This window comes from Clarias gariepinus, chromosome 11 (genome assembly GCF_024256425.1).
Source record: "Clarias gariepinus isolate MV-2021 ecotype Netherlands chromosome 11, CGAR_prim_01v2, whole genome shotgun sequence".
NCBI lineage: Eukaryota > Metazoa > Chordata > Actinopteri > Siluriformes > Clariidae > Clarias > Clarias gariepinus.
Genome location: NC_071110.1, coordinates 30,192,715 through 30,215,936, shown reverse-complemented (window position 1 = coordinate 30,215,936; position 23,222 = coordinate 30,192,715). Strand labels below are relative to the sequence as shown.

Genomic DNA, 23,222 nt, shown 5'->3' with positions numbered 1-23,222 from the left:
CAGCAGGTCGCGGCCCCGCGCTGTAGACACACACACACACACACACACACACACCTCACGCGGTTTCCTTTCCCCTTCCGAACACTTCCCAGCAGTCTGCACGCGTGAGGAATGTCCGCTATACGAGGTGGCTCCGCATCATCATCATCATCAGGCGGGATGACGTAATGACGCGTCTGAAGTTTTTGAAAGTTTTTCCTCCTAGGTCGCGTGAGTGAGAAGCGACCATACATACACACGCGCCACACCGCGCGCGCACGCCAGTACCTGGACCCACGCGGAACCTGCTCCTGGACCTCCGATCTCTCGCGTTATGTAAAAACTGATAAAGGAACAACAACCGGAACAGCAACAAAGTTGCGCCAGGACGAAAACTTTCAAAGCTCGAGAGCGAGGCACGTCGCGCGCGCATGTGGTCGCGGACGGCGGTGGTGATCTGGCGGGCCGCGCGCCTGCTCGCGCTCGTGTGTTTGCCGTTGGTCGGTGCGCGAGGTGCCTACGCGCGTGGCGCGGCGAGCACGCGCCGAGACGGTGAGTTCAGTGCTTAATCCTGGTTACACCTGTTCACTGTTAGTGTCGCCACTTTCAGCTCTGACGTCACATTTGTTTTACTTTTTTTTCTTCTTCTTCACCCGACCTTCTTGCTGTCACGTGACCACTATGTATTTAAAAGATATTAGCTTTAAATAAAAAAAAGGCAGATTAAGTAAAATGTACTAAATTTGTACCCTTGAAGATAAAACTCTAGATTTTTTAACCTTCCACTGCTGGCCCATTGAGCGGGGCTTTTAACCCTTAATTCTGTATCAGGCGCTGACCCTTTGCCCTGACCCCTGACCTCTGGTTCCTAGAGATGGGGGAAATGATTCAGTTATAATCAGTGATTCTTTTGTGTGGCGATATTTTTCTGTGGTACCTCGGCATACGAATTCTACTCGAAAGGTGAATTCCAAAGGTAAAATTTTGTATTGTGAAACGCATTTTCCTATAGAAAATAATGTAAATGCGTATAATCGGTTCCAGCCACCCAAAGATATTATAAATTTACAACAGTATTATCATAGTTTTGCATATAAAATAATTAATACATTTAAAAAGGACATGTAAAATATGAAATGAAAAGACATTAAACCACACTTAACCCTAATTTATGATCCTCTTGGCACTGGCTGCTTTAAAAACGAAACTGAAAGTGTCTCCCTTTTCATCTGCTACCATCATTGCTTACATTCTTGGGACCCATGGCGCTATGTCTGCTCTAAATCTGCAAAAAAAAAAAAAAAACACCCCACAAAAAATAAAATATATGTATACTCACTTCGTTTGGATTTCCCCTGACGCAAACAAGTGTTAAACAGCTTCTTTGTACATGCATCTTAGCTGGCACTTGGTTTGGCTTGGTTCGGTAGCTTGTATGCCAAAAATGCTTTGCATGTCGAAGGAAATTTTCTTGCAAAATTGCTGTATGCTGAAGTACCAAAGTACATAGTACCTTAATAATAGAGATGAAGCGGTCAATCAGCCAGTGACCATAATTAGCTGCTTTTCAGGTTAGGTTGATTGCGATTGGCTGATCGGCCTCAGATATAAACTATTTAGTATCGAGTGCATAAGGTTCTGAGTGGCACAACAGAAACACAATTTAAAAATGATCAAAATACCATATAGAAAATCATGCAGTAAGGCCTACAACTCTCAGGCCAAACGCTCAAATCTATTCCTGTGCGCTAATTAGTCGTTAGAAGCCTCACATGCTCAGTCAAGTTGAGTCTTGAGACTTTGGTGGCATTTGAGGAAGTAAAACGTTGCGTTTCTTGATGGTCCTACAGGTGGTGCACTCTGAACTATTTACACCTTTTTTTCCCATGTGGTAGGAGTGAATTATTTTGCTGAGTGGATAACGGAGATACGCACCGCTCAGTTAAATGTTAAACTTTTGTATTTGAAGTTAGTTTGTGCTGTTTAATTAGTGGACTGGTAATTCCTATTTCTACAAGGTCCTAACACATTTAAAGGAAAGAAAAAAAGACTGTTCTGTAGTGTCCCAAATATGTGACAAGTTCTTTGTCTTCATGCGATTAAAAAAGGTGCGATGAGTTTCTAAAACGATGTACAAGGACATGTTGAAGGTGTTCCGAGTTTGGACTTGTTTGTGAGCAAGTACGAGACATTACGCAACAGAGGATTTCTTGTTAGTTTTTTCTGGAAGTGCTCTCTCTGTCTGAACGTGATTCCTTCCACCTCCTAAAACAGGCGAAGAAGATTGCCAAATTTCTATGAGGTGTGAAAAAGTGTGTGTGTGTGAGAGTGAGAGAATGTGTTTGTGTGTATGGTGCCCTGTGATGCATTGCTGTCCGTTTCATGGTGTATTTCTTTGTCCTGGGTATGTCCCTGATCCCACACCACCCCCAAAGGATGCTTAATGTAGAATTAGGGTTGCTAAATCTAAAATATATTTCAAGCTATCAAGAGATACAGTTTGGAGATATTTGAAGACTGTTGAGTTTAGAGAGATTCTATATAGATTTAGAGATATTTGAGAGTTTAAAGATTTTTGAGTATGAATTTATTTGGTTGGATTTATTTATTTGGTATTTCGATTTGGAGATATTTGAATTTGGATTGAAAAATTATAAATTATCAGTTTGGAGAGATTTGTTTGATGTTATTTGGGGGTGTTTAAGTTTGGAGGTCTCTTATTTTTTAATGTCTTTGGATTTTGAGGGTTTTTGAGTTTTGAGGGTTTTTGGGTTTTGACATTTGAGTTTGGAGATATTCTTCATGGATTTAAAGATATTTGAATTTACTTTGGAGAATTATTGAATTTTACGTTTGGAGTGATTTGAGTTTGATGGTTTTTTTTTTTAGTTGTTTGAGATTTGAGGTATTTAAGATTTTGGAGATCTTTAAGTTTGGACATACTTGAGGTTGGAGATATCTGGACATATTTGAGTTGGGACATATTTAGAGACATTTGAGTTTGGAGATAATTAAGTTTGATAAATATGTTTGAAAATATTCAAAAGTGCATATTTTTTAATGTTTATTTGAAATTAATTTTAAAGCTCTGGGTACTAGCCTAAACCCAGTACTGATCTGACACAGACATCTTCTTAGAATTCTTAGTTGCAGCCACCATAAATTTACGAATTGTGTTGATTTGTTCTGTGCTTTTAAAACAATACATGCAGAGATATCTAGAGCATGATAAAATGACTTGTCACATGTTGTTGTTTTTTTTTTTTTCACTAAAAAGTATCCTGTAGATGCATTTTATTGCTGTATCTTATTTTTGTTTCCCTTTTGTCATAAAGCAGCTTTGCAGAAATCTGGATCCTGGATTTCAGTGAAAGTGGGAATACAAACCATAACAATATACAGGTGTAAAAGAGAAAAGACAAAAACATAGTAAATATATTTACAATCTGAGATGCCCAGCATGATCAGATGATGAATAAGAGTCCTGATACTTGAGGTGCCAAGCAGAAACTAAAGGCATGAAGAGTTCCAAAAAAAACCTGAGAGCAGGTAATAGGATTGTTATAAGGTCTGGGGTTTTGAACAACAGAATTACGAGACTCAGCAGATTGGAGATTTTTGTTTACTTGGTGGGGCAGCTGATGAGTTCTCGATTTGTGGACCCCTCAACAAGGGTGTGTTACATGTGCGTGATGGTTTAACAGAATTATTTTGTGGTATGAGCCACAGGGTGGTTTCTGCAACCTCACCCATCAGTTAACACGAATCCCTTTGTGTGTCCATGTGTTTGTTTGTGTGTGTGTGTGTGTGAGAGAGAGAGAGAGAGACAGGGTGTAACACTTTCCTTATACTTAACTGACCATGTCCTTAAAGCTCATGGTGGTTAATATATTTGGTCCAATAGGACAACACACACACACACACACACACACACACCCCAACAGTGACACCCTTTTCTATCCCTGATGTTGACATCTTTACCATGTTAAGGAAAAAATAAGTGTGTGTATTACATCAGGGTGTGACAGAAATGACCTCAGGATGTGTTTGGGTACATGTTTGGATAATGGAATGTGTGGGATTTCCATTTCATATTTTGTTATTCCATGAATATACGACTGTTCAATGTTTCGAAGAATGCACTGCTTAGGATAACACACACATTGCACTTGGTGTACATACTGGAAAGAGAAAACATGTGTTCTTAGTAGATAGTGTTGTGGGTGTGCATGTGGTGAGTGTGTGTGTGTGTGTGTGTGTGTGTGTGTGTGTGTGTGTGTGTTTGATGAGTCATCACTTTTGACAAAATTCAGTCAAAGCTGTTTGGTAGAAATTCCCAGTTGGGAAACACACACACACACACACACACACACACAAATATTTTGTTATACTTGTGAGGACCTTTAACTGACACCATGTGAACGCAGCTAAGAAGTATCATGTTGTATTTGCTCTTTTAGCTTTTTCAGGCCGCAGGTGTGGTTGGTCCCCATTTTGCAGGTCCCCGCAATGTCAAAAGTGTTATATTGTTCTTGTAAGGGCATATGGCCCCTTTTAAGAAGTAAAGATAGAACACACACACACACACACACATAAATAACAACACATATTTTTAGCTTTTATTTTCCTCCCATAAAAAATAGAAACGTTACACACACATACACACACACACACACACACACACACAAATATTTTGTTATACTTGTGAGGACCTTTAACTGACACCATGTGAACGCAGCTAAGAAGTATTATGTTATGACCAACTGAAACCCTAAATAACTAAAATAGAAACATTTTTTGCTCTTTTAGCTTTTTTAGGCCGCAGGTGTGGTTGGTCCCCATTTTGCAGGTCCCCGCAATGTCAAAAGCGTTATATTGTTCTTGTAAGGGCATATGGCCCCTTTTAAGAAGTAAAGATAGAACACACACACACACACACATAAATAACAACACATATTTTTAGCTTTTATTTTCCTCCCATAAAAAATAGAAACGTTACACACACATACACACACACACACACACACACACACACACACACAAATATTTTGTTATACTTGTGAGGACCTTTAACTTACACCATGTGAACGCAGCTAAGAAGTATTATGTTATAACCAACTGGAACCCTAAATAACAAAAATAGAAACATTTTTTGCTCTTTTAGCTTTTTTAGGCCGCAGGTGTGGTTGGTCCCCATTTTGCAGGTCCCCGCAATGTCAAAAGCGTTATATTGTTCTTGTAAGGGCATATGGCCCCTTTTAAGAAGTAAAGATAGAACACACACACACACACACATAAATAACAACACATATTTTTAGCTTTTATTTTCCTCCCATAAAAAATAGAAACGTTACACACACACACACACACACACACACACACACACAAATATTTTGTTATACTTGTGAGGACCTTTAACTGACACCATGTGAACGCAGCTAAGAAGTATTATGTTATGACCAACTGAAACCCTAAATAACTAAAATAGAAACATTTTTTGCTCTTTTAGCTTTTTTAGGCCGCAGGTGTGGTTGGTCCCCATTTTGCAGGTCCCCGCAATGTCAAAAGCGTTATATTGTTCTTGTAAGGGCATTTGACCCCTTTTAAGAAGTAAAGATAGAACACACACACACACAGGGGCGATTTTAGCCCATTTTTGGGGGTGCTTCAGCACCCCCAAAATGAATAAAAGCACCCCCAAAGATTTCTAAAGATTTGTAACTTATTTGACAGTTCATGCTGTTTATGTGAGACATTATTAAAATATTAAAAATCATTCAGATGTAATATTTTAATAACTAGTATAGATCACCCCCCAGCCCCCAAAAATGGTTCGTTCCAGCTTCACTCTGCGCTACTCTGATTGGCTCCAGCGCTCCTGTCAGAGCAAAGGCGGCTGAGACGCATCGGAGCAGTGGTGTGAGTACTTGGCTTAAAACAGGACATGTTAGCTGCATTTAACCTTCAGTAACTCTTTCTTTATATAGTTAGGTAGTAGGAGTCAGACCATGTCTCTTATTAGCTGAAAAACATCACGCTCACAGGTAAACTGCAGTGTTGAAAACACGTTTTCTGACAATGTTTGCTACCCTACAATCCGCCCTACTCTGAAGGAAAATCAGCAACATTTTGACCGTCCTGTTGCTCCCAATCTAAAAACTAAAAATTTCCAACCGTTTTTCCAGTCCACTTTGAAGTGGAACGAAAGAAGCTGGTTATTTTTTTATGTTCCGAATATTAAACCTAAGGTAGCTACTTGGATGCCCATTAACTTTATAACTTTTGGTGTGTGTGTGTATTTTGCACAGGTTCATAATGGATATAAGGAAATTTTTCCTAAAAAATGACGGACATTTAGGTAAAAGTAGATCATGATCTGTCAATCAAGAATAATGTTGGATCAGTGTTTCAATAGTCATATATTTTATTAAATGTACATATGGTTTGATTATTTGCCTTTTGATTGAAAGGACACTGAGAGAAGAGTTTTTTATTAGTGATGTTAATAGTATTTTTATATTAATGTAAATCTTTATCTAATTGAATACAATCTATTTGTGTATGATTGTCAGTTGAAAGAGAGAAAGAGGAAAGAGCAGACCATGAGGAGAAAGTACAAAGTCAGGAAGAACCAGGTAAGAAAACAAACAGGGAATAGTCAGTGACAGGCAAAACAGAAACTGTTAAACTGACAGAAAAAGATCCTAATTTTACTCATACAATCTGGAAGTTGTGTTCTCTCTATATTATAGCTCCTATACAGAATCTGCAAAACAAACTGTGTTAAAGCAGTTTTTGCCCCTCTTTAACAATATTCCAACATAACATTATTATCATTAATTGGGCAGAATAAAATTAATGATATATTTTTATGTGGTTCAGCCACAAATCTACAAAACCTCAGCCAATAGTAGGTAGGTCAACTTTTGGACCGTCTAGTCTGTATGACTGCCCCCCACATTTACGTACTATCAGAAAGTGCCAAGCAGTGGTCCTGGTGGAGTGAGGAGTTGTAAAGAGAAGCAGAGTGCTCAGTTTATATATATATACTAAGAATGTTTTAAGCTAGTTTATTTCACAGATTCTGTACAACAGCTTTAAATGTTTTCCAAAAGCACATAAACTTGCCTTATCAGTGTTTCTCAAACTTTTTACAGTGTGTACCACCTGAGAAAATGTTAAGCTCTCCCAAATGTTGGAATTAAATTGTTAAAATGTACAAAACAGTCATGTCATGTTTTTTGACAAGGACCCAGTCCCAGGCACAGAGAAACTCTTAGGATTTAATAAAGAAATTTGCAGACTTGCATAGAGATGGTAAAATGATGACTGATGAGGGAGACAAAGACAACAGACAAAAAGGACAGGGAGAAACAGGGGTTTAAATGCACAAAGGAGACAGTCAGATAGAACTCGGGACAACTGGAGACATTTAAGGATGTGGGGACTGAAAGAGGCAGGGAAAAATTCTCATTGTGACGAGTAAAGTGTATCTTGCCTTGCTGGGCAGCTCTCTGGGTGCTCAGCACCCCCAAAGCTCTGAACCTAGAATCGCCTCTGCACACACACACACACACACACACACACACACACACACACACATAAATAACAACACATATTTTTAGCTTTTATTTTCCTCCCATAAAAAATAGAAACATTACACACACACACACACACACACACACACACACACACACAAATGCTAAAGATGGATTTCTATTCACACCACTTTGCCTTCAATATTCACTCAGATTTTCTCTTCCGGCTTACATTACCATGCAGAGATCGTGTCACACTCATGAGAGTCGGACCTGCAGGTCAAACTGATTAAATAAACACACTATAATCTTTAGAGAGTCCCATTCCAGCAAAAGGTGAAGTCTGATGTCATGAGAGGTGAATAGTCATATTAGTGAGAGTAAATCAGTCAATTCAGACTGAATTAGTAGCGAGTGAATGATTAAATTATTTAAAGAAATGAATCTCATTTTTAACAATTGAGAAGGCTGATGTGAATTTTTTTTTCACATCAGTCTCACATGACGAAACCGCCTTTTTTTTTTTTTTAAATAGCGTGAAGCAAGAAGTTGAATTTGTGGGAAGTGAGAATTACTGGGAACTAAAGGGTCATGTTGTGGAAGGCCTAGCAGCTGACTGAGCTGGAAGCAAAGCCGCTTGGATTGACATGCAGTGAGGACACTGAATAATGGATATTAGTAATAACTGATAAGTAGAAAGTAAATGATCGGATTAAAAGGAGGCAAAATATTGGACTAGAGGGGGGTAAATAATTGGCAGGAAGCTGATTGGCGGGATGTGGAAGATTTGTTCAGTGGGCGTTTAATGAGCTGTAAACATTCGGTTTGGCGCGAGGTCTGATTTGTATGAAGGACGGACCTGCTCTATGAATAGCTCGGGGAGAGATGAGTGAACATTTAAGGGTCTGATTTAAGAGTAAGAAGTGAAGCTATTGATTAAAGAGAAGTAAAGTTCAGGATCGAGTGCGGTTAACGAGTAGCGAGAGAATTAAAGGTCCATAAAACTTGAAAACATAAAGTAAGGGGGCAGATTCATGGCTAGCGATCTGTTTGATTTGTTGAATGCATTCTGTTTTTCTATTTTAAGAACCCCCCCCCCCCTCCTCCCCCCAATTAAGACAATGTTATCACGGTAGGAATGAACACTCTCATTTTACTAAACAGCTTCTGTCTCTCTCACTCCTTCTCTCTTTCTGTCTGTCTATTGTTTTTGTTATCTGCAAGGTAGATGAATTGCCCTGTCAGCTGTATCCTTCCTCCCTGCTTTGTGTGTATGCGAGAGAGAGAAAGAGAGAGAGAGAGAGAGGGATGATATGACTGATGGTGTGAAAAAGGTTTTTAAAATGAAAAAAGTAGTAGCAGAAGCTGAGTGTTTTAAAAGTTGAGAAAAAACTTCTGCAATAATGGTGTGAGAGAGATAGAGGGGGAAAAACATGGTGTGTGAGGGTGTTAATTAGACAGATAAAAATCAGAACTGTCAGTATGCCTTTTAAGATCATGCTCACACTTCCATAAGTGTAAGGACATACAGATAGTCACAGCTGTTAGTGTTTCTTTACTCACCCTTCCTCTTGATCCCTCGCTTTTAGTGTAAAGAATAAAAAGATGTTCAAAAGGCTCCTGAATAAGAAAGGAGATTTTCAAATAATAATCGGTTTGGAAGGTCTACGTGTAATGTGTGTCTCACTCACTTCATTTTCTGTCTATCTGTTTCCATCAACATTTCTCTATTTGTCTCACAATTATGGTCTTTTACACTGGTTGCCTCACTAACGATCACCCATCACCTTCCAGATTTGTTCCGCCAGGAGGAAGTAGTCATGGTGACAGCAGGCGGCCAGATCCAGAGCCCACGGTACCCAAACGCCTACCCGCGCAACCTCCTGTTGTCATGGAAACTGCTGGCCCCACCCTTCACACGCGTTGTGCTAGAGTTTGATGGGAGGTTTGGGTTGGAGGAGCCTGAGAACAACATGTGCAGGTGAGAGAGACATAGGAGGGAAAGTGTCAGTGTAAGGATGGTTTACTGGCTGACTTTGTAGATGTCAGCCAGTAAGCAGGGGTGGCAAACTGGATCCAGAAACATCCGGTGTGGGTGCAGGTTTTCATTTCAACCAAGTACAAGTCATACCTGGAATGAAAAACCTGTACCCACACTGAACATTACCAGGTCCTGCTTGACAACCATGGACTAAAGAATGAGTGTCTGACTGGGTGGATGTAATCATGGTTGAGTCGCTAAGTGGGTAGATGCACTGAAGGACAATTGAATGACTTGGTGGGTGGGTGGACTGAAGTAGGGGTTGACTGGGTGGGAAATAGGGGTTGATTGGGTGGGTGGACTGAAGTAGGGGTTGACTGGATGGATAGACCAAAGGATGATTGGACGACTGGGTGGATAACTGGGTTGATGGATTAAAGGATCGTAATTTTATAAATATCTCGATTCGAGATTACATTTTCCTCATTCACCTGATTTTTATAAAATTTTTAAACATTTAAAAGTTTAATGATTATTTAAATGTCGTCCGTTACCTTTTACATTAGTTTACTAATGCTAACTTTAAAAACAAGATTTGAACATTTAACTGAGCAGCACGCACCCCTGTCATCCACCATAATTATTATTTATAATATTTCACCACACGGGGAAAAAATGTGTAAATAGTTTACTTGTAGGATTATAAAGAGTTGGCGATGTTTTGCCTCCTCAAATGCCTCCAAAGTCGCAAAATTCAAGAGTGTGCACTCAGGTTTGAGCACGTCGGTGCGTGTGTCTTCTCAGAGTTTAGAGAAAACGGCAGATCAGGGGCTTTTACCGAGCAGAATTTTTGGATAATGTACTGCCATAAAAATGCATTTCTGTTGCGCCACTTGGAAGCTTCTGCGCTCGGTACAGAATCGTTTACATCTGAGGCTGAGTGGCTGATCACCGGTCACGGCCAAACTGAAAAAAAAAAACAATTCTGTTATAAATGTAGGTGGTTTTAAAAAATCGATTCTGTAGTCAGTGATTCATAACTAAATCAATTCAAATGGATAAGCTAAAGAAGGGGTTGACTTGGTGGATTGACTGATGGGTGAGCGGGGGATTGGGTGGATAGACTTGAAGGGTGAGCGGATGTCTAGGGGTATGGACTGAAGGATGAATGGATGGCTGTATGGATAGACTGAAGGATGTGGATGACTGTTAGGATGGACTTAAAGATGGGTGGATACCTGGGTGGAAAGATTTAGGAATAAGTAAATGACTGGATGGATTAGCTGAAAAATGAGTGCATGACTGGATGGATAGATGGAAGGGTGAGTTGATGACTGGGTGGATAGACTGATGAATGAGTGTTGACTGGATAGTTAGACTAAAGGATGAGTGATGAGTGACTGAAGGATGATTTCAATGAACAATGGACAAATTATTTTGTCTATGCTGGTTGGATAGACTGAAAAATGAGCAGATAACTGGATGGATAGATGAGGAATGACATGCTGACTGGAAGGGGTTGACTGATGGATCATCAGCCAACTGGGGGGGATGGACTGAGATAGTCATGGCTGTATGGATTGATGGATGACTGGTTGGATGGACTAATGTATGAGTAAGTGACTGAGTACCAGGACTGATGGATAACTGGATGACTAGTTGGGTGAACTGATGGCTGACTGCAGATTCTAAATCTGTATTCCCAAAACAAAGGTAAATTGAGACTTCTGCGTAAGGTCCCCATTCACGACCACTTCCGTATAAGCGGAAATAATACTTAACTATGCTTAATAAATACTTAACTTGAGACTTCTGCAAAAGTAGACTTGCTCGCGTAATGCAGGTATAGTTCTTGGCAGATCTTTACAGTTGAACAAACTCTCCTTTTAACATTTCCTACCTACAGTAGGAACGGGTAGGGAAAGGAATTATTCTGCCACCTTATTCAAACCCGGTCCCTATTCACGACCACTTCATTATGAGCGGAAATAATACTTAACTATGAATACTTTTTCCTCTGTTGAGAGACTAGTTTCCAACACAACTTCCTTTTCAGGAGCACTGCCCCGTTGTGTATGTATACGTGTATGTACGTCCGAGATGCGTGAGTTTCAGTACTCTATATTTTAGCGTATGTGTGTATTTTATCGTGTATGTGTAATTAATGTGTATAGTTTGGATACGAACTAGGCAAACACGTCTAAAAGAAAACTTTGCAAGCATGATTAATGATGAATGGAAGCTAGTAGGCTCGAATCGCCTCTAATTAGTGACATTTGGTGCTTGTTTACTTTCTATTACTGTTGACAGCATTAGCAGACACTCGCATCACAGGTATTCACCTGGGGTTTTGTAAACGTACGTGCTTTGTGTGTGTGTGTGTGTGTGTGTGTGTGTGTGTGTAGACATGATTTTGTGGCAGTTGATGACATTTCAGAAAGCAGTACCATCACTTGGGGTCCCTGGTGTGGACGGAAAGCCCCAAGTCCCATCACATCCAAAAACAACATGATCAGAATAAGGTTCAAATCTGATGACTTCTTTGTTGCCAAGCCAGGATTCAAACTCTGCTACTCCCTGCTGGTGAGTCACACTCGCAGTGTTCCAAGAGCCTCCATCCTATTTTTATGTACACATAGAGTGTGGGGAGTTTTAAGGACTTCTAACATCTCAACACACACACACAAGGACAGACAGACAGATAGACATATGTTTCCTGAAGCAGCTGCTCGCCACTAAACACTTTGTGTAAATATTAGTTAAGAATGTTCCGAAATAAGCATGTTTATTCAGTTTCAAATAGCCTGCTGAAAAATTCGAAGTTAGTGTTTGGATTAGGGCAGAGGTATTTAAACTTAAAGGTCCTACACATTATATTTTTCATTAAATGTTAATATGATCTTTAGGGTCCTAATGAAAAGTTTGTATTATACGTTAATTAAAAATTCAAAAGGATTGTGTAAAAAAAAACACTACTTTTACCTGGTAAAAACTAGCTCTGTTCTCAGCAACCTGTTTCAGTACATGCTAATTTAAATGCTCATGACCTCTGCTGAGCCCGCCCCCCCCGTTCTGTGGTGCGTGACACGTCGGGTATAGCGACGGAAGTGTAGTCCAGTGCGGGCAATGCTTTGGACTGCATTACCCACAAAGCACTGCGTTGTGGCAATGCTTTGTGGGTAATGCAGTCCAAAGCATTGCCACAACGCAGTGCTTTGTGGGTAATGCAGTCCAAACTGGAAAACTACGGAATATGGAGCCCGAGTCTGTTTTCTTCAGTCGTTTTTGGTTTGATTTAAGTACGGAACCTACGCGGAAGTTTGTAATATCGCCTGACAACGCAGAAATTAAAAGAATGGACATGATCGACTCGATTTGTCTCTCATCACTGCATGTGCATGAATTAACGGGCTGTTGAGTATAAGTTAACTTACACTCCGCATTCATCGTGATTATTAGAAAAGGCGATCTGCAAAGAGTCATAGTTAAATAAATTACACTCGCCGAGCCTGGTGAAGATGAAGCAGGAACACGAAGCCTTAGTACAGATCCGATTTTTAGGAGCAGCTTCTTAGTAAAACCTGCTTTATATTGACCCGCGTTTATAAAGCAGTCTGGGGAAAAATGATTATCGCAAACATGAACGCATTTAGGTAAATCAGCGGGGACGTTAGCTTTAAAAACTAAATTCAGCCACTGCGTCCTCAGTGGCTCAGATACCTAACCCTAGGTAGGTACCCTAGGTCACTTACCCTAGGTAGTGAATGACGACTGCTGTGTTCGCTATTACACCCAACAACTGTACACAACACTCGCTTAGGCGCCATTTTGCTCCAGCGGCAAAAAAACAATGGGCGACAGCGTCTTCTCACTCGGGGCGGGTCTTTGCTGAAACACCAGTGTCAATCAACTTGTGTAGGAACGCCCTCTTGTGGTGTGGCGTCACAAGGCAAGGCTTTTGCGATTGGCCTGATTTCAGAAGGGGGATGTTACTGTAATAAACGAAAAGAAAACCACTGGGCGGCTCTTTATTATCGTAGAGTGGTTGTGTACGCACTCTCCTAACACACAGTTTAGTCCAAACAGCTTAAAATAGTGCATGTAGTGCTGTATGACCCCTTTAAGGAATTGCAGGTGGGGCAGAAGTGAGATGGAAAGTACCCCCCCAAAAAATATAAATGTCAGTTTTATACCTGCCAAGGTTTGCATAGTAGCTCTGCATTGTAACAAATGCATTTTTTATTCTATTTTTTTCTTATTAAAATGTCAGAGAAGCCAATCGGTTGGTTATTTGTCGCAAATAACATCATGTAGCACCTGCCCTGTACGTCTTTTTTCTCTGCACAGCACATCCACTTCAGCTTAGAAAGAACCTATAGTAGCTGATTAGTTGAGTCAGCAAAAAAACAAAATTGATGGAGGTGCTCCAGGACTAGCATTAGGGACCCGTTTTCCAAACCATCCGCAGTGCTAGACTTGTGGGCCAGACCTCTTAGTTAAAGCTGTTAGGGTTCTACATATTCTTCAGCAGTCATCTTGATCCTAAAGGCCAACAGCACAACCCACAAATCCCAGATTACTGTATAGCTCAGTGGCCAGGGGTAGCTCAGTGGTTAAGGCATTGGATTACGGTTCGGAAGATCCCAGGATCCCAGTTTCAAACCCCACAACCACCAAGTTGATACTGTTGGGCCCTTGAGCAAGGCCCTTAACCCTCAACTGCTCAGATGTGTAATGAGATAGGTAAAGGTAAAAGCTTGGTAAAGCTTGCTAATTCAGGACATAAGAATATGGTTAAGCTGATGAAATGACCCAATTCCCAGTGCAAAACTGGTGGGACAGGACCCGTTTCCCATGATAAAGCTGGTGGTGCATGACCCAATTCCCATGGTGAATCTGGTGGTTAACAACCCAATTCCCATGGTGAATCTGGTGGTTAACAACCCAATTCCCATGGTGAATCTGGTGGTTAACAACCCAATAACTAGGATGAAACTCGTAGTGTATGACCCAATTTCCAGGGTCGAGCCGGTTGAACATGACCCAGTTCTTGGGGTCCAGCTGGTGGTACAGAACCCAATTCTCAGGGTCGAGCTGGGGGCACACGAACCAATATCATATGAATAGGGTTAAGCTGATGGAATGACCCAATTCCCAGTGGGACAGGACCCGTTTCCTACGATAAAGCTGGTGGTGCATGACCCAATTCTCATGGTAAATCTGGTGGTAAAGAACCCAATTTCCATGGTGAATCTGGTGGTAAACAACCCAATTCCCATGGTCAATCTGGTACAGTAATAAACAACTCAATCTCCCAGTGCATGACTGGTCATGACCCAATATCTAGGGTCGAGCTGGTTGAACCATAACCCAGTTATCGGGGTCCAGCTAGTGGTACAGAACCCAATTCTCGGGGGTCGAGCTGGGGGCACACGAACCAGTGCAGTGTAAATGCAGTCACACAGGTCCCAATTTCCTGTTTAAGCTCTACATGGGCCACTGTTCTCACAGTTCCCCAAGGTAAGGCTGGTAGTATCGGCATGGGCTCCCCAGAAATATACAGGTCCTAATATAAATTTTAAAAGCTTTAAAAAAAGGGTAGAGGCTGTCAACATACAATCAGGTAACACATTCAGAAGTTGTTTTGTGTTGACATGGAAATGTAAATAGTAAATTACTATGATTTTTTTTTTTTCAGTCTGTGTCAGAGCTATTTAAGTACACAGTTGCCTATATTTTTAGAAGGGCCACAAAGAATTTACTAAAAAAGGACAAAAATAACACTTTTTGTGATGTGGGGCTTCTGGGGACAGTTTGAATACATCCGATTTAAAGGGAGTACACTAGTGGGCTAGCTAGAGTGTGTGCTATGTTGGTATGTAAAATGAAGACTCTCTTTAGCTTCAGGCTTAATTCAGTGATTCAGTGTGTATATGTCTCTCTAACTCTCTTTCTGCGTTTCACTTTGCCTTTCAGGTTGATGCTCCTCCGACTTATTTGAATAACTTAGAGACTGTCACAGTTGTGTCGGTAAGTGTGTCCACAAACAGACGCACACACAAATCATCATCTTTTCACCCTTATTTTTAGTTCTAGATGGGTATAATATTTCTGTCAATACAGAGTATACATTGTTATTTTACTTCTTCTTTTTCCCTTTTTTTTTACTTTTTTCTTCTTTCCTGTATTCTTTGTTTTTCTCTGTGTCTAACTTGTCTATTTACTGTCATCTTTCTTTACATCTTTTCTTCCATTTCTTTTTTTCTCTCCCACCTTAGGATGAAGTCTCTGTCCCTAGTGCTTCATTATCAGCTGATGCTTTGGATAATATCATTGCGGGGTTCAGTACAGTGGAGGAGGTTTTTCGACACATGAACCCGCAGACCTGGAGACAGGATCTGAACTCCATCTACACACAAACGCATACACAGCAGTACATACCACGAAGCTACCATGCCAGCCGTGTGAACAAAAGTAAGAAAAACACGTGCAAAGTGTTTCAATTATTAAGACACATCTTGGAGAAAAAACATATAAACATAGAGGTTTTAATGCTGATGATACAGGTCCTAGTCTCAAAGTTAAAACCGACTGTACAGACTGTACAGACCATGGGTAAAAAGAATAGAACATGCCCCAGTAATTTGGATAAAACCAGGAGTATTACTGTAATGGTGAAGCTGGCCACCCCGCCTTTCAGGCCCTGATTTCCCAGTTGAAAAATGTAAGATACACATCACAATTCGCAATAGAAAGTGAGTCACCAGTGGTGCCGGCCATAAATCAGCTTCTAGATCAGGTTGTATAGGCTTTGACGGTTCTGATTACTGCAGAGAAAATGTCCACGATGGAGGTACACCAAGAGCACAGTTGAGAACCCTTGTTCCAAGCCATCCTCAGTGTAAAACTCCTGGAAGCTGGTAGTTTAAACCACATTTAAAAGCTCAGCAGGTCAAGCACCAAATCCCAGACAATTGTGAAACCAGTGGTACAGGCAACAATCCCATGATTCCCAGAATGTATGTTGGAGTACAGGCCATAATGAGTAATGCTGGTGATGATGGTAGAGGCCATTATTCGCCTGGTAAAGCTTGCTACAGTATAAAGGGTATGTCCGACGGCTAGACACAGATAAAATCAAATATGGAGCCAATTCTACCTGGGAATGGAAGTAGATCGCTGTTTACTTTCTTTTGCATTCTATCGCAGATCACTAAAATAACCACAGAGGTTAATTCGAAGTAGAGAAAAATTTGTGAAAAGGCTAAAATGAGTAGATCATTTTAGCCTTTCAGTGAACTACCAAAATACTTCCAAAGCCGCAAGTGTGAATGGGGGAGTAGTTAACTGTTGACTATTACACTCTCACAAACCTTTACACGTATTTCTGTTCGTGTCTGACTGACAGTTAATCTGGATCGTCTTTACGAGGACGTGAGACTGTACAGCTGCACACCACGTAATTTTTCCATAAATCTGCGGGAGGAACTGAAGGCCACCAATGCTGTTTTCTTCCCAAGATGCCTCTTGGTGAAGCGCTGTGGTGGGAACTGTGCCTGTGGAACAGATCTTTGGAACTACTGCACCTGTAGCCCTGCCAAAACAGTCAGCAAGCTCCATGAGGTATCTTACAACGCAATGCCTCGCGCACACACACATACTCACACACATGCATAGAAACCAATGTGTCCGTAGGAAATCTCTTCATAGTGTGACTATGGATGGGCATTAATTCTAAATGTTATTGAGGGAAACTATCAGAAACTAGCTTCAGGCACTTATGAACCAGAGCAAGGCAGTAAGTAATTATTTAACAGATGGTGATAAACGGGCCGTTTGTGAGCCATGGATTTCTCCAGATCAGGGTAGCAATTATTTCTGTATACGAGGTCTGTTAAAATTCAGCAGCTGGTGACAAGCGATGATGTTACCCCATGTACCAGGACTAGACAGAACAGAGGCATCATAATCCAAGTTGATTATGATTATCACAACCCCCCACCACCCCCCTCGCCCCCTAATTTCCAAAACACCTTTTAAGATGGTGGAAAGCAATCTTGCTCTTTAGGAATAGAAAGCTTGTTTTAAAAGCATTTGAATTTCAAATCAGCACTGGCTAAAGTAGCAAATGACCGAATGCTTCCCTTAGATTGTGGATATGCTTGTGAGATTGTGTGCAATATATAGGGCTGCAACTAACGATTAACTTTAATAATCGATTAATCTGTCAATTATTTTTTCCCCAATTAATCGGATAAAGGGCATAAAACAAGAAAAGCATTCATTTTCAACCCTTTATTCAAAAACAGAACTAAAATCTTTAGAAAGTGCACAAACATGTTGCTTCTTGAGCTGTTATGATAATAATAATAATAAAAGAAAATAAAAATAGACTAACAAAAAAAACAGACATGTATGCTTTACATCTGCGAAATATATACAGTGGAACCTTGGATTACAAGCATAACTAGTTCCGGAAATGGGCTCGTATTTTAAAACACTCATAAACCAAATTAAAAATTTAAAAACACTGACAGAATCACTGCTGTAAAGTAAAAATAAAACAAATTAACCTGCACTTTACCTTTGAAAAGAATAGCGACAGGGCAGTGTTTCTTTGTAGAGCAGAAAGAAAGCGTGTGTGTGTGTCTGCGAAGGTGAAAATAGGAGGGGTCTGTGTTTCTGTGTGTACGCGCACACACACACACACACACACACAGCATTCAAAGAGCAGGCTTAGCCTTGAACAGAGAGAAAACATTGATTTTTAACTCCTCTAATAAGACTTGCTTTTGCTTTAACACGCGCGCTGTACACACACGCATACAGACACAAAATAAAATTTGTTTTACACTCACACGTGGTCACAGTGTTATAGTAAACAGTACATGCATGCACGCACTAATGTTGATTATACAAGTAAGAGATGTGCACTAAGACCCAGCATGGGGGACGATTACCTGATTACGTATTTTTCTGCCTCCGCCATGTATCTTTCCTCTACCTTCACTCGTTTTAATTTTTTGCTCCGCCCTGTCTATAAGGCGCCGAACTCTGCTAGCATCATTGCGCGAGATCGAGTGTGTTCACTCTGCGCCGCGCTCAACTAAAGTTTTTTTTAATAATCAAATTTCTCCGTGTTACGTGACACAACGAATCGATTATGAAATTCATTGCCAACGCTTTTAGTTATCGATTTTATCGATTCTTTGTTGCAGCCCTAGCAATATATCACCATCTTGTAGTGCCCCCATAATTTACACTGAGTCAACAGTATTGCTCTCGGTCATGGTCAGTGGGTTTAGACAAAAAAGTTCTAGTGAAAAAGTTCTAGTTAGTTTTTCTTAGACCCTTTAAAAATACACCATTCAACAAATCATTACTTAAAGTTGTTTATCATCATAACAAATACAAAATTCGGAAGAATTTCAGCTTGATGAAAATCAAGACATTTTCAAGGGATAGTGTTGCTAAAACTCTGGTCACGATGCTTTGATTCTGTGGCTCTCTTGTTCCTGGCTCTCTGCCCACACACATACATATATATAGATGTAGACATCTAACCACTTCTTCATTAAAACTTTAGAGCTTTACTGCTTTGTGTGTATGATCATAAAAGTGGTGTATTTTCAATTAAGGTATACAATGTAAAATGGGGATGAGGCTGTACAGATAAAGGCTGTCCCAAAATAAAGACTGTGTGAGGATGAGGATTGTGTAAGGGTGTTCAAGAATAAGCGGAGAGAGGATGAAAGTTGTTTGAGGATGAGGATTGTGTGAGGCAAGTGTGTAGATAAGGGTTAGTTACAGTAAGTATGAGGATTGTGTGAGGGCAGGATGTACAGGCTGTGTAAAGATAAGGGTTGTTTAGGTATAAGGATTATGGAACGGTGAGGATTGTGTAAAGATGACAGCCAAAACATTTTAATATTGAAAAGTGTCTCATTTAGGTAATAAAAAAGTGAATTTTTTAGATAGAATCATTTAACACCATTTTTTTAAAATAATAATTAATGCTACTTATCTCCAGGTACATGTTTTATTTTTTGTAAAAATGAATACAGTTTTTACAGTTTAAAAGAAACACATTTGTTAAACATAATTTCATGTCATTTCACTAAGCGTACTGTACATAGTGTCCATAACGTTTTGGAAATCTAACCGTTCAGTGATCTTAATTGTCATTCAAATGAAACTTGGCCGATTTAGATTTCACATGAAAATACATAAACCTAAAAAAAATATATATATTATTCTGAAAGGCAAAATTGTTAAGACATTGAAACATGAGTTTGACATGGTTACGGACACTACAAATTTTTTTTTTGGGGGGGGCATCCTTAATTTGGCCAGGAATGCTTTAATTTAAGCAACATTTTTTTTCTTTTTTTTTTACAGTTTATATGCTTCTAGAAGCTTACACTAATGTTAGTATCAATAATAAATAATGATAAAAAATGAATACATTGGAACCTTGGATTACGAGCATAATTCGTTCGTAAATCAAAGCACATTTTCCCATTAGAAATAATGGAAATTAAAATAATTCGTTCTACAGCCCCCAAAAAATAAATACATAAAAATTAACACAAAATATAAAGTAAAAATAAAACAAATTAACCTGCACGTTACCTTAAAAAAAGTAAAAATAAATCTCGACAGATAAGTGTTTCCATTTATGCGCACAATTGAGTGTTGTGTTATGTGTGCGCGCGTGTAATTTGACACCATGCCAGTTGTGTGTGTAAGTGAAGCACCCCCTCTCTGTTTCTTACACACACACACACACACAATTTTGTGTCAAATTACGCGCACGCACACACACTCAAACACTGACACACACTAACGACAAGTGAGAGAGACACACATAACACACTCTGCAGCGCAAGTAAAAGAAAAAAACACATACACACACACACACACACACACACACACACACACACACACACCGATGTTGATTATACCAATAAGAGACAAGCACTAAGACCCAGCAGGGGAGATGATTACCCGCAGCGCAAGAGAGAGAAAAACCGTTGGCTCAGTTGTGATCACGTGACGCTTGGCATCAAATCAAGAAGCGCATGCGTGATACTTGATACTCGGTGCTCGTAAACCAAGACAATGCTCGTATTTTAAATTATTGTTTAAAGCAAGTCAGTATAACACTGACTGGTGACTTACATGTTGCAGAAACTTCAGAAGTGGCTTCTTTGGCGCACACACATTTTTTGCATTATAAACACTATATTGCCGAAAGTATTCAATTAAAGAGGTCTCCAACTTTCTGCAGAGTCAATAACTACAGACCTGCAAACTTCATGTGGCCTTCAGAGTAACTCACGAACAGGAAGTAGTGAGCTTCATGGGAGCTGTTATAGCTACAAAAGGGGGTGGGGCCAACATTATATTAAACCCAGTGGATAAAGAATTGGAGAATGAGGATTGTGGAAAGATGAAGGTGATTTGTGGATGAGGATCATGTGAGGATACAGGATGAGGGGTGTGCGAGGATGAGGGGTGTGCGAAGGTGAAAGTTATGTGAAGATGAGGACGGGGCGAGGATAAGAGTTGAACGAAGGATGTGTAAAGATGACGGTTGCTCGAAAATTGTTAAAGTTTGAAGGTAAGGATTTTGCAAGGATCGAGGTTGTGTGAGGGTTGTGCGGAGGTGTCGGATGGGCGAGAACGCGGACTGTATGAAGGTAAGGATTGTGCTAGAATTTGGCTTGTGCTAAAGTGAGGAATGTGCGAGAATGAGGACTGTGGAAAGACGAAGGTTGTTTGAGGATAAGGCGTGCGAGAACAGGAGGGGTGTAGGGGTGAGGGAGTGCAGAGATAGGAATTGTGAATGTGTGATAAAGCTTGTAAAAGAATAATTATGGCTTGAGAATAACATTTTTGTAAAGATGAAAGTGTATGAAGATAAAGAAAAGGCCATCACGGGAGGTATATACTGTGCTTGTGTGCGATGAAGAGTTGCTTTAAGAGAGATAATATGAAAACTAGAAGTTTGCTATGACATCCACACTATAGGGGCGAAGCAGCGCTGCCATCCAGGCTTCTGTTTATGAAAATGTAGAATTAAGCAGCATCGGTGGATGAGGACTGTCATGTTTATGAAGATAAATACGAATTTAATAGACACACATAAATCATGTCGTACTCAGTGCCAACTTCGCGCATAATAACTGAAGCGTATATGTGTGTGTGTCTGTGTGTGTGTGTAGGTGCTAAAGTTTGCCCCAGGACCAAATTTCTACAAGAAATCCAGAGCGAGCTGGACTCTCGAGGAAATCAACCTGCAGCATCACGAGCGATGCGAATGTGCGTGTCACACGCGGCCACCTCGATGAGAGACGCGCGTACAAATAATACACAAGCAACTCACACACACACACACACATTCACTCAGTATTTCAAACAGTAACTGGTGTAACTAATGGACCTTTTCTTTTGTAGTTTGTATCTTCACACACACACACACACTCATGTAATTCTGTTTTATGTTTATTCTTCTTGCAAACAAAGAAAATGGGACCAAACTGCTCTAAGACTATTCTATTTTTTCACACACACACTTGCACACACACACACACACACACACACACACACACACACACTCTTATTTAATTCTGTTTTATGGTAATTCTTCTTGCAAACACAGAAAATGGGACCAAACTGCTCTAAGACTATTCTATTTTTCACACACACACACACACTCGCGCACACACACACACACACACACACACACACACATGCATGCACACATTCCAGTCATCTCGCTGGTTTCAAAGATGAAAGTACAAGCCAGAAGAGGGTGTTTTTCAGTCGTTATCAAAAACAGTACATTCCCCTCATACCAGCCTTTCCTCATACATACACACACACACACACACACAATGCTGAAAGTATGATTAGTGTAAGAGTGTTGGTTCCACTGGGTTGGTCAAACAGCCACACCCAGATTGAATTATTTCCTGTTTTTAGTATTATTACTATTATTATTATTATTTGTCTTAAAACACAAATAAACAGATTCTCAAGGTTCAGCATTCACTTGTGTGTGTTTTCTGGTTACTGCATGCAGGGGATGTTGCACACACAGGGATATTTTGAACACGTAGTCATGGGGGATGAAAAGGCTGACCCCTCGTTCTGACCCCAGATTCCCCGGCTTTGCGAAAGCAGCGTATTTATCAGACAAACAGCGTCTTTCTTTCCTGCTTTTTCATGAATTATTTATGAATTCTTCATGCTTAACCCAGCACTACGCTGCGTAACTGTAGAAACGCTGAAACATGATGTGCTAATAATGTGCTGATTGATGAAAAACGCAGTATCGGGATCTACGCCTGGCCGTGAACCGTCATGTAAAATTCATGACTTTGGAGGAAGGACGCCCTGGATATTTAACGCTTCACGAGCCGCTTGGATGAAACGAAACTAAAGACAAAAGTACAAAACTAATTCTTGTCAAATAGTGCAAGTCCTATCTGATTATGCCAAACATAATGAGCTTTATGAAAATTGACCGGTTCTTCCCAACACCAAGTCCAATAACGGCACCTTAAGGACAATCAGCAGACAAATGGAACCAGGAACATCAAAGAATGTTCTAGAATATATTCTTTCTCCATACTCTTGATTCCCATTCTCTGATTGCACAGCCTTCTCAAGTAAGCCTTAAGGTAAGTACATGTCTTTGTAGCTGTGCTGATTGCGCC

The 23,222-nt window shown here is 40.2% G+C and overlaps 1 protein-coding gene across 1 annotated transcript; it reads left to right on the top strand.

The window, feature by feature from the left end:
• On the top strand, positions 1 to 22,543 carry pdgfd (platelet derived growth factor d). The gene is made up of 7 exons (XM_053507899.1): positions 1 to 531; positions 9,312 to 9,498; positions 11,904 to 12,081; positions 15,475 to 15,528; positions 15,777 to 15,972; positions 16,907 to 17,121; positions 21,726 to 22,543. The coding sequence occupies exons 1-7, from the start codon at positions 411 to 413 to the stop codon at positions 21,849 to 21,851; spliced, it is 1,077 nt and encodes a 358-aa protein (XP_053363874.1). The 5' UTR covers positions 1 to 410; the 3' UTR covers positions 21,852 to 22,543.
• The last annotated feature ends 679 nt before the right edge of the window (positions 22,544 to 23,222 follow it).